General features: G+C 36.4%; 1 protein-coding gene across 2 annotated transcripts in view; it reads right to left on the bottom strand.

The window, feature by feature from the left end:
• The window catches only part of DCP1A (decapping mRNA 1A), a 50,291-nt gene extending 38,695 nt beyond the window's left edge, over window positions 1-11,596 (bottom strand). The window contains exons 1-3 of one of the 2 annotated variants that reach the window (XM_006190380.3): window positions 11,355-11,596; window positions 8,855-8,895; window positions 6,464-6,591 (exon numbers count right to left, since the gene is read on the bottom strand). In XM_006190380.3, the coding sequence (XP_006190442.1) occupies window positions 6,464-6,591; window positions 8,855-8,895; window positions 11,355-11,549 (364 nt within the window). In that variant the 5' untranslated portion in view covers window positions 11,550-11,596. The remainder of the gene's footprint in view (window positions 1-6,463; window positions 6,592-8,854; window positions 8,896-11,354) is intronic. The other variant, XM_006190381.3, reaches the window with a different exon arrangement.
• Window positions 11,597-12,204: the final 608 nt, after the last annotated feature.

Raw genomic sequence — 12,204 nt, 5'->3', positions numbered from 1 at the left:
AACTGTATTGTTTAAATATCCCATAACTTTACCGAATTGTCTGCTCTATCTGTTAATTACTGAGGTGGCCTGTTTAAATCTCCCTCTATAATTACAGATTTTAAACACTGGGTATGTAATTCTGACCTATACTAGGTATATACCAGTTTGGGAATTGTTTGATCTTCAATGTAATTTACTCCTTTTATCATTATGTGGTAACTTATTCCTGATGTTGTTTATCTTAGAATTTATCATATGTGATTAATATAGCTACATTAGCCTTGTTTGGTTAATAGCTGCTTGATATGTCTCCATCTCTTCACTTTCAACCTACTCTGGTTTTTGAGTTTTAAGTTTCTTTAAACAGCATTATTGCCATACTCTGTATCCAATCTCAGAATCTCTTTAAACTAGCAAGTATAGTTCACTTAACTTTTGTTCTAATTACTGATTTATTTGTTTCTGCCATTTTATTCTGGGCTATTTCCCATGGTTTCTATTTACCTTTTTTCTATCCCAATTTTATACCGGTTTAAAAGTTAAGACATCCTATTTTTGTTCTGCAGTAGTTACCCTGAATCTTTTGAACATACATAGCTTGATTTAAGTCTAGTTAAATTAATCAATTTATTTACCCTCACTTCAGTCTTGGGATGCTTTAGGTTTGGAAAGCTTTTATGTTAGGTTATTGCTGTCTAGTATTTTTGCTTCATCTTTTTAATACCTCTACTCAAACTGGTCATTTTATTATTTTATACAGTCAATGCTTATTGTGATTTACCTCCTTTTTTTTTGCTCATTATTGTTTCTTAAATCTCATTACGTCTATGTTGTTTTATTTCTGAATGATAGCCTTTAGAACTGCACTATTAAAGTTAATTAAACAGTTTAACTTAGTTTAATTAAAATTAAATACAGTTAAAAGCTCAGTTGCACTAGGCATATTTCAAGTGTTCAACAGTTACATGTGGCTACTGGCTACCGTACTGGGCAGTACTGCTTTGGAAGCACTTACAGCAAGGGTCTGCTGGACACAAAAGTTCTGTTTTTGTTGAAAAATGTCTTTATTTTGTTCTCTTGAATTACTGAATTATTGTTTTTTCCTCAATACTATGACAATATTATTCCTTTGTCTTCCAAGCTCAGTAGCTGCATCTAAATATGCTGTCAGTCTAGCTGGTGCTCTTTGTAAATAATCAATCTCAAGCAGCCTTTGGTTGCTTCTGCCTCTTTGCTTCTGATGTTTTACCATGTGTCCAGGTGTGTATTTATTTCTATTCATTTTGTTTAGGGCCTTATTTTACTGCCTAAGTCTGAGATTTATGTCCTTCATGGATTCTGGAAAATTCTCAGTCATAATTTCTTCAAATATTCTCCCTCTCTAAATCTATTCTATCATTCTGAAATTCTTCTCTGTCATATGTTAGACTTTCTAAGACTTTCTAAGTCTATCCTCTCTGTCATATTTTCCATTTTTCCCCTTTCTAGGGTGCATTCTGGATAATTTTCTCAGATGTCTCTTCCAGTTCTCCAATTCTCTTTTCAGTTGTTATAAAATAACTGTTGACTCCAGGTAGAGAGTTTATTTCAATAATTACAATTTTAATTTTTAGAAGTTTTACTTGGTTATTTTTCAAATCTGTCATTTTATTTTACAATCTACACCTGATATTTATATTCATTAACATCTCTATCTGATCATTTCATTAACTAAAGTTTTGGGGAAGCACTGGCTACTCCTGCTGTTTGTTGTACCTTATCTTTCATTGACTGTGAATTATTTCTTTGTACATATAGTAATTTTGGATCAGAAGGCTTAGCAACAAGATCCCTGGGCAATCTGGATTAAGGATATTTCTCTCCAGAAAGGTTTTGCATTCGCTTTTGCCAGGTGTCCTAGAATATCCAACAGTTAAGGATTAATTTTATGTTAATTTTTTGGTCTGGGTAAGAAATTATACCAAATGAATGGTATAACTTGAACCCCAAATGTGTACAAGAGAAAGCTCATGGTTTACATTTGCAGAAGAGACATTTTTCTTTTAACTCGTAGCCTACCTTGAGATGGATAAGCTTGCTTGTCATTTCCCTAGGTTAGTGGCCTGATATCTTTCTAATTTATTAATATATAACCCATTAGGGTACCTGGCTATATGTTGGTATTTGCATCTCAGTTCCAATGTGCCACTTTGTGAGGGTTCAAGGTCTTGCCTCCTGATCCCATGAAATTACAATGGAGTCCTCATATTAAGGAGAGCTCCCCATCCCCAAGAACCCCATAGCCAGCTGGCAGCAAATGCCAGCATACAAGCTTCCCACTTTAGCTTTCAGTTTCCACTTTGATGCTGATCCACTGAAATGTCCCCGATTCCCTTTTAGGCTATGCTACACAGTTAATATTTTATATAGGATTTCTAAGTGTTTGTAGGAGGAAGGTTTTCTGACATCGTATTGCTGGACAGGAGTTGAAGAATATTTTCTTTAAAGTGCCTATGCCATAACTCCTAGAAGTTCACAGTCTCCAAAGAATGATTTTATAATCCAGTTAGTAAAATGGGTTCTGTTCACAAATGAAAATAGAAGATCAGCAGACTGGTAGTAATGCATGTTTACACAGCAAAAGAACTATGGTTTTTCAACTAATCACAGGTAAAATTAAAACTATCATAAATGTTTTTTAGGGAGACGTGCCCACAGATTAAAACAACAATACATTAATCCAACAAATTTTTGCCCCAGGGGTGTGCTGTGTTCCAGCACTGTGATGAAAACGAATACCATGACCCACAGATCAGAACTGCTTCTGTTGTTTTAAAAAATTTGAAGGCTTTAAGATTTCTCTTTTTAATATAAACATATTTTCAACTTATCATATCTCAGGCTGTCTAGTAATTGCCCTTACAACATTTGGATATAATATTTGTAAAGATAAACAAACCTCCAGTTTGTCATGGTGCTAATCAGAATGGATGGGAAGAAGCACACTATGGGCCTGGGTTATAAGAGAGCCCAGATAATATTAAAGTCCTTATGACTCTTTCACTAATAAGATTATTTGGCTTTCGTCCAAGGTGTAGACACAGTCTGTATATATTTTGTATTTGTAAATGCCTAACAAAATACCTTCACATATGATGCTCTCTAAAGATAAGTGGGTCAGATCAGTGGTTTCAGTGATTTATCCAAGGTTACAGTTGGTAAAATGGCAAAGCCTAGAACAGAATTCTTGTCTGCAAACTAAATTCCACGCCAAAGAGTGTTACCATGGCAAAGCCACCCTCAGGGATATCTTCTGCAGCCTTTGTATCTAGAAATCATTTGTAAATTTTAAAAAGGAATGACTAAATGGGAAGCACAAAAATCTAATCCAAAGCTTCCCAAGTGCTTATTCAGTTCAGGTATGGTACAACAAAAGGGTGTATTTCAGCACAGATCCATGCTTTAGACCTCTGTTGTCCAATATGGTAGCCACTAGTCTCATACTGGCTATTTAAATTAAATAAACTCGGATTTTTTTTTTCTTGACTGCACCAGCCACATTTCAAGTGCTCAACAGTCACATGTGGCTGGCTGATGGTTGCTATATGGGACAGTACCAATATAGAACATCATCACAGAGTTCTATTGGACAGCATTGTTCTAGAATGTGGACTGATGAAGTAAGTAATTTTATAGTTGCAATAAAGTAGAAAGAACATTGGCTTTGAAGCTCAACAGACCTAGATTTGAATTCTGTCTTTGTCATTTATAACCTTTGTGACTCTTGAGCAAGTTTCTTAACTTCTCTGGGACTCTTGTTTCCTCATCTGTAAATTGGGAATCAGAAAAAAGGTGCTGGGAATATCACTTCTGTTTAATAACTACAGAATCTGCAGTCTCCTCAACCCTCACTGAAGCCTCACTGGGGTCCTGTGGCTACCAAAAGGTCCTTGCACAGTGTATAAAAATAGATTGCTCCCAAAAGGTTCAAGAGAATCCAAACCTAAGCCTCTGGTGGGTGTAAGCATTTCCTCTGTAAGATTTCACCTTTTGCTTGGTTTAGGGGGAGGGAGGGTTGTATAAAGAAAAACTAAAAAAATAAAAATAAAGTAAAGCAAAACAAACAATTTAGAACTGGAAAAAGCTATAGCTCAATATTTTATTATATTAACTCTAAAAATTGATTTGAGTGGAGGAAGCTGGATCTGAAGGTTGTAACTTGAGTAAAATGGGTCAGGTGTCTTGGTGGTATTTCCCACAAGAAAATGACAGAAGAGCAGCTACAGAATCATGTATAATTACCTATACACAATCAGACCCTAATTAAATTTTTACTTAAAGAACAAATCCCTAAATAACTCTACAGCTTGCTGACCTGACAAGACTACTTTCTACTATTAAGACTAGGTAGACAAAACATATACTCAAGAGAGGTCTTAACACTTCCAGAATCAGTATATGCTGTCTTGCCACTTCTCCCCTATATACCTATTCCTTTAAATACTTTCCCCAAGCTCCTCTTCTAGACTGTTTCTAATATACCCAGAGTGTTGTACTTGACCTTTTCAGGCTTTTTTTCTGGTCTGAAAACAAGCTGACGTGCTCCTGAATTTCTAATTAGCAATATTAGAAACTGTATGATCCTTAGGAAATGATTCAGTGCCTCAATTAACTGGGGAACGGAATGACTGGTTAAGTGTGTCTTCTGTTTAACTAAGGAAACCTTTGTTTCAACCTCTTATTGAAAATCTTTCTAAAATAAAATGCATTACTGCACTTTTCTGCTGAAGAATATTTTAATTAACATAAGAAACTCTCCTGATGATTTAAGGTCTTACCTCATCTTTACAACAAATTAATCTATGATACTATAGTGGGGTTAAAGTTATAGAATATTGACCCCAAGTAACACTTGAAAAATTTACTAAATTTTCACAAAATAAAACCAAACATTAGCTTGTTTCCTTATAATTTGCCTTCATTTCTTCCACACATGGACTATAGAAACATTTCCAGATATTTCAGGCTCTGGTTAGTTAAATTTTGGTTAATCATAGTTCAGCTATATTTGTGTTATCTTGCACTTTCGACTTCATGAACTTTATTTGTGAAAGAAATACAATGATTCACTTCAGCTTATGCTAAATGGTAATTAAGTTCACGAGCCTCTGATAATTTTCGCTACTGACTACTAATCAAACTTTTCTTAGAGACAACACCTAGATTAAGTTTCCAAATAATAAAGAGCAGAATTAAGCAAATTTTCCTTTAAAAAAATCTATGTTCATTTGCAGAATTTCCCCTTTAACAGAAAGTCAGCAAAAGGAAAACAGCCATCTGAAATAACTCTACTGTTAACATTAGTTTAAATAAATCCATCTCAACCTCCACACAGAGGTAGTAAATATTAGTCAGAAGACAGGCAGTTTGTTTGGCATTGATGGTAGGGATATCAAAACTGGCTATAGTAGTAGGGTAATTGTACTGGAACTAGCCTCTAAGGAGATACATTGCTTCTAACTTTCAAAGTTATGGTATTTGAATTTCACTTGGCTGCAAGGTAACTGGCATGAAGGGATTGTAAGTATAAAATGTAAAAAAAAAAACAAAAAAAAACTACTAGAAATTATGCATCTTTTAATTCCCTGAATGAGAAATGACAAGTGTCATTTTGAAGCTAGAAACCCCAAATTCTTCTCCCTAGCACACTTTTAAGTATCTAAGTGAAATAAAATCTCTTTACTACCTCTGTCTTCTGTCCTCAGATACTCATACCTTCAATATCCATGTAAAAATACTGGAACCACATATACTTTTTAGTACTTTACTTCTTGAAAGGGCCACTCTAGAATTGCTGGCCACATCCAACCATTTTTAAGAGTCTGTAAAATGCATGAAAGGACCCTGGACTAGGAAGCAGAAAAAAGCATTACAATCCTCACTCTCCAACTGAGTAGTCACCACTAACCCCTGAGTCTCAGCTTAACTTCCTGTCTACTCCACATAGGTTACTGCATCATTAAAACTAAAGTACAATAGCTCTTGGCCCAATGCTCATACCCAATAGACACTCAACAGACTGAAAAATACCATAGTCAGGACAAAGATAGTATTTTCTTTGTGGACAGAAATACTAGTATCTGTCCCCATTCCATGTCTCTTAAACTAAGTTCTGTAGCTCAGGGGCATGGGCAGCCAATAATTCACATCATAACAAAGAAAAAAAGGATGGAACTTTCAAAGAACAAACAACAAGAATATAATGTAATGCTATTACATGGAATAGTATAGTTAACCAAAGTAATGTCACTGTATACAAGAGTGTTTCAATTTTAGAAACCCACTTTAAAAGCTTTGATCTTAGTAAGAGACTCATTTATAACCATGAGTATACAGACCATATTTTTTATTGTACCTTCAACTGCCAAGAATAATGTGCTGATAGAAACTAGTCACTCAGTTTTAACTGCAAATATATGAACTGTAATAAACAGATACTTACAGCTTGCATTTCTATACAGAAGAAATGGTTCGTGGAGCTGAAATTCCAAATCTTTATTCACTGGTTCAACTAGATTGTGCATATTCAGTCGATTCACAATGGTAAAACCATGGTAAGGTGAAGCCGACCTTCGATTTAACAGAAGAAAAAAATGTGTTGTTTTATTTGCAGAAATGTTATCTACCTCTTTATTTCCATTTCAAAGAATGAGTATGTTACAGAACTTAAAATTGTAAACAAAAAATTTAAGTCAGATCATACCACTCCTCAAAAGCTTTCAAGGGACTCAGTCCCTCAGAGTAAAGGCCAAAGTCCTTATTAAAGCCACCAAGGCGTTAGTTGATGTGCAGCCCCTTGACCTCATCTTCTGTGCCTCCTCCCTCACTCCTCCTGCTCCAGCCACACTGGGCTCCTTGCCATTCTCCCCACAGGTATGCTTCGACCTAAAGACCCCTGCCTGGACTACTCGCCCAGTATCTACAGTTATCTCACTTACCATAAGCCTTTGCTCAAATGTCACGTTCTCACTGAGGCCTACTTGAGAACTATCCTTTTTAATGCTCCCAACCTCAATACCTCTAAACCTCTTTTCTTTTTTCATACCACTTATTATTTTTATATTTATTGTCCTTCTCCACTAGACAATAAGCTCCATGCAAATATGGTTGCCTTATTTTTCCAGATATGTCCCAAGATAGACACAAAGTAGATGTTTAATAACCATTTGCTCAATGAAAATATCATTTACTTACAATATGGTACAGGTTTGGTTATAATAATTACTGCCCCTCATGACAATGATTTTTATTGCATCAAATATGAGAACTATGGAAAGACTTGAGTTAGAAAAAAATGCCTGGAATCCTACAATACAGAACATCCCTAGTTCTCACATCAGGGTGATTCAGTACATGATCCTTTAGAAATTCTTCACTTGTATATGACACTTCATGGTTTCTCATTCCGTGTACTTGGGAGATTTTAGAATCCTAATCTCTAGATTAGGAAATAAGCTCAGAATGATTCAGGCCTGCACCCAAAGTCACATAAATAATGTAACCAGGATTCAGCTATAGGTTTTCTGATTCCAAATCCAGGCTTCATTAAGGTCTCCAAAGCGATTTTCTGACATCTTGATATATCTTTATCCAAAGAACATAAAATATTCACACACTTCCCAAATAGAGTTTCTTTAGTCTCCTTTTATTATAATTAATACTATGTAAGCCTCCATAATTTTTTTTAAGTCACTCATTAAGCTAAATTTCACATTTTTTTACAATCAGTGGATCTGTACTCTACTGTAACAATAACACCAGGAAAGTACTTTCCAAATACCAAGGTTCTAACAAGAGTTTCTACAGATTTATATTGGTAATGAACAATAATGAAGTAAGTAAAGGGTAAAGGCCTTTTTTCTTTTAAAAGGAGAATATGACTAACAAGGGACAAATTGTCAAAAAATAAAGAGTAATATCAAAGCAGTTATAAAGGAGGAAAAAGATTGGTGTTTTTAGATAAGATCTCAAAATTATATAACAAAATTTAGAAGAATATTTGACAAATTCTTGTTAATAACCATCAATGAAGAAATGAAGGAAGGCAATCCTAAAAACATAACTACACACACACACACACACACACACACACACACACAGAGAACCAGATGTCCCTAATAACTCCTGCTGAGTTCCCTAAGCTGTAGAAACCATGGGAAGGAATCTGCCCCAGTCAGAGTAAGACCTAAGAGGGATATAGGAAAACAATGAACTCCAATGACAAATATACCCTGTCAGCTGCCTTTAGGCCATGAAAGTTGCTGAACAAAACAAAAGTTGCAACTTACAAAACAATCATATTTTAAGATGATAATTAATTCTCAGAGAAGTAAAAAATAAAAAATGTGCAATTATGAATAATCTAGGCTTTCTAAAGGACTCTCAAACTAAAAATATACACTACTAAAGACACTGTATACAATCCAGAACTTTGTGGGGGAGTTGGAAAGGGGACAGAACCAGAGTCATAGAAGATAATCTCTCATCCAGTAATCACACAACAGCTAGTCCAGGCATTATATTTGTCTCAACTATGTATCTTTGTTTTCCTAAAATGGGGGGAAGAAGGCATCTGTTTTAGATTTATTTATTACTAGAAAATGTTTTTGATTCTGTTAGGTTTCTAAGTAAGTTCTAGTTCTGTCTGATTCTGAATCACAGGAAGGGTCAAAGAAGGGACATTACTTGGTTAGGATCACACAGCTAGGGATGGATGAATACTCAAATGGTAAAGCAGTAAAGCTCCAAAGACAAACATACAGTAGGGCTGAATCATTCCATATGACACTGTTCATCATTACATTAAAAAAAAAAGCTTTTTAAAAAAGCTTACCTTCGATATACAAATAAGGTCCCTTCTATATCTGTCTTCTCCTATAATAGAAAATGAGTCAATTAGTTTTTTTTCCCATAATCCAACCCATATAGTCCCAAAGGAGAAGAAATACTCCATGATTAGGAACAACTTATTTATATTAAAATCAATCACTTTGAACAGGTCAAGTAAGTCTCTCTTACTCCACAAACTAGAGTTACGAGTTTCTTTTGTATCCTTTCTAGTCTATTGATGCATATTAATGGATATGCAATGTTCAATCCAGCAACATGCCTATGTCTGCAGCATTTTTCTTTTTTTAAAATTTAAAGAAGAAAATCCTAGGATTAGATTTCACTTTTTAAAACTGAAATGTTTTAGCCAACTTTCTTAATTTTAAAGCTAAGGTCTTGTGTACAGCAATTTCTTCATCTTTAAAATTTATCAAAGTTAATAGAAAAAATGAGAAATTTTACCTTATAGTCTACTTTGTTTCATCATTGGGGTATTTTGGTATATTTTTATCAGCAGCAAATATTGTGGTTAGTTAAGAATTGCTATCAAACACAATTAGTTATTTTTTAGAATTCTGTTGAAGAATCATGAATATTTAACTGTATTCTGTCTTAGTGTAATTCTTGTAGGGCTTACAAATAATTAAAAACTTTTTTTTAGCTTAAGGTGAATGTTTTGATCAAAAGTACAACTCGTATCATCTTTCATTTGCTGTGACTAGAGTGTATCTAGACTTTAAACAAAGCTACAGTGTTTTAAAAAAAAAACCAAATAAACATTAGTCTGTAGTTCAAAGCTCAGACAGAACCTAAATATTTTAATGTAACCAACAGTCAGGAGAGTTAAATATTAGTCATATTAAATTGAATTTGCTGAGATGAAAAAAAAAATTTTTTTAAAATATTTACCATCTTGATTTCTTACAGTATTGCCCTAGCTTAAATAACATCATGGAAATTTTCCTTCCTAAAAATTCAGAGGATTTTTCTTGCATTTCAAATGCTAAGTTTTTAATATAAGAAATTGCTAATCAACTGTTTCACAATGAAAGAAATAAACCATTGTGCAAAAGTTACAACTCACTGTGAAATAATAAAGGAAAAAAATTTGGTTATGTTCCACGTGCCATAATCCAAATGAACAATGGCAGCTTATTTTTCAATTCAGATTATTATAGCTTGTATTTCATATTCAAAGGAGAACTCCACAATTAAGATTCCAAAATATTTCAAGTCTGTGACAAACTAGAAATAAAAGCTTGTTAATAATAAGTCCCTGCCCCAAATCTTCACCACTTGTCTGCCATCTATATTCCACAAATCTATATAAAGAGCAAGAAAAGAAAAATGATTCAGAACAATTCGAAATAGAGCGATATCTTAAAACAGCTACACTTAAGAAGATAAAATAAAGCAAGATGATTTTGAAAACTCTCTTCATCTGGATTAACTGTTTATAAATGCCAAATGATTTTCACTAAATTACTGATTAAATATAATCTATGTATCTTGCATTACATTGTAAAGGACATATTATGATGACAATCTTTCAGAGTTCTGTTATTATAAAGATTTCATTTCTTACTGAAACGTGAACGTCAGTCATTTATTAATTCAACCCAACAAACATGGATTATTTTCTAAGGAATGCCTATAGCTGAATGAGTTAAGAAGGTTCAACTATTTTAAAAAAGGGAAATTATGTCATTTAAACAACAAACGAAGCTTCAGACGAGCCAACAAGTCAGTGAACAGAATGAATGTAACTTTTCGGATCCCCTCCCTTGCAAAAAAGTCCGAAAGTACTTAGTCTGATGGGAGTATTCAGACGTGACATCACCACTAGCATAGTCGGAACGGACACATTTACTGGGTCTCTTTTTCAAAGGCTTCAAGGTAATCCAACTAACATGGAAGCCCTTTAACTAAGTGCCTTGAAGTCTTTTCCAAACTCTGGAAATACTGTGTAGTTCGAGAAAACCGGGACTTACCGCCACTCCTTTTCTTCCAAGAATTTAAATCACCGGATTTCAAGCTTTAAATCTAAATGACCTCTGTGAAGGGGGCTCTTATTTATGTGTCTGTTGAGGGGAGGAGTGTTTGCTTTATAGATTATGTATATATAATTTATCTAATAATCCTCAAAGCATCAAACACAATCTTTCAGGCATCTTTCTGACTCCACCAGTCTCAAATTCTCGAACACACCTGCAAAGAAGGCAGGTCGCCCACGTCCTCGGACCCGACCCCATGGGACTGATCCTCCTCCAATCCTCCCCTCTATCGGCTTTTCCCCCGGATGTTCAGCCCTACTTCTCTCGCTCCCCTCTCCGGCTCCCCGGGGCCCCCGACACCCCTCAGAAGCGGGAGAAGCTCTCCTCCAGTCCCTGATCTCGCCTCCGCCGCCCTGGCCTCCAGCATCGCCCCCCACCCAGGGCGATTTGCACGGCCCCTTTAAGAGACGGCGGACGGGCGGGCGACCTCAGCTGCCTGGCCGCACTCACCCACTGGTTGGCCTTGGGACAGAAGGTGTACAATGCGACCTGGCCCGTGAGGTCTGCGATGCTGGTGATGTAGGGGTCGTGTTGCTTCAAGGCCGCTAAGCTCATCTCCTGCCCAGCTCGACTCAGAGACTCCATCTTGAATTCCGGAGCCGAGCCCCTCTGGCGGGGGCGGAGTCGTGGACAGGAAGGTGCCATCTAGGCAAAGTTCCCCCAGCAGCATCAGGCCTTCCACTTCCGCCTCTTCGCCGGGCCTCGCGGCGGGTTGGTACTGTAGCTATTATGCTCCGCTGTTCCCACGTCCGGGGCGCTAGGTTCCGCGTCGTCAGGTTCCACTGTCTCAACGGTCATGGACAGCGTTCGCCGCTGCGCGTCCGAGCTGGCATGCGGGGCCCTGTGCTTCCTTTTCGCGGGCTGAAAGGTCCTGGCGCCAGGATCAAGGCTACTCAGGAGCTTTCTCCGTGGAGGCTCCCGGGGCCACAGAATGAAAATCTCGCTGTGGCAAGGCAGGGCTCCACTGGCCGTTTAGAAAGAGCAGGGAAACGGAGAGGTCAGAGGGAATTCCGAAAATTACCTCAGATCTCGGATTTCGCTAGATCACCACCATTAGAAGTTTGGTGTTTTTCTGAGGGAAATTTTTGAAAAAAGCCAAACTAACCCACCTGTAACTACTCGGGAGTGTTGTCTACTATCCATTTTTGCTCCTTATTTTCCTCGTCTGAATTCCACGTAAATCATTTCATCCAGTCTTGGGACGAGCCGGTGAAGGCTTGAACTTGTCGTGCATTGTTTAAAGCTCTGAAAAGAGAACTTATTCTTTTAGCAAACATCTGTTGAGCATTTTAAGGGATTT

Source organism: Camelus ferus, chromosome 17, assembly GCF_009834535.1.
Source record: "Camelus ferus isolate YT-003-E chromosome 17, BCGSAC_Cfer_1.0, whole genome shotgun sequence".
Classification (NCBI taxonomy): Eukaryota; Metazoa; Chordata; class Mammalia; order Artiodactyla; family Camelidae; genus Camelus; species Camelus ferus.
Note: the sequence above shows the minus strand (reverse complement) of the source record. Positions and strands in the feature narration are given on the sequence as shown.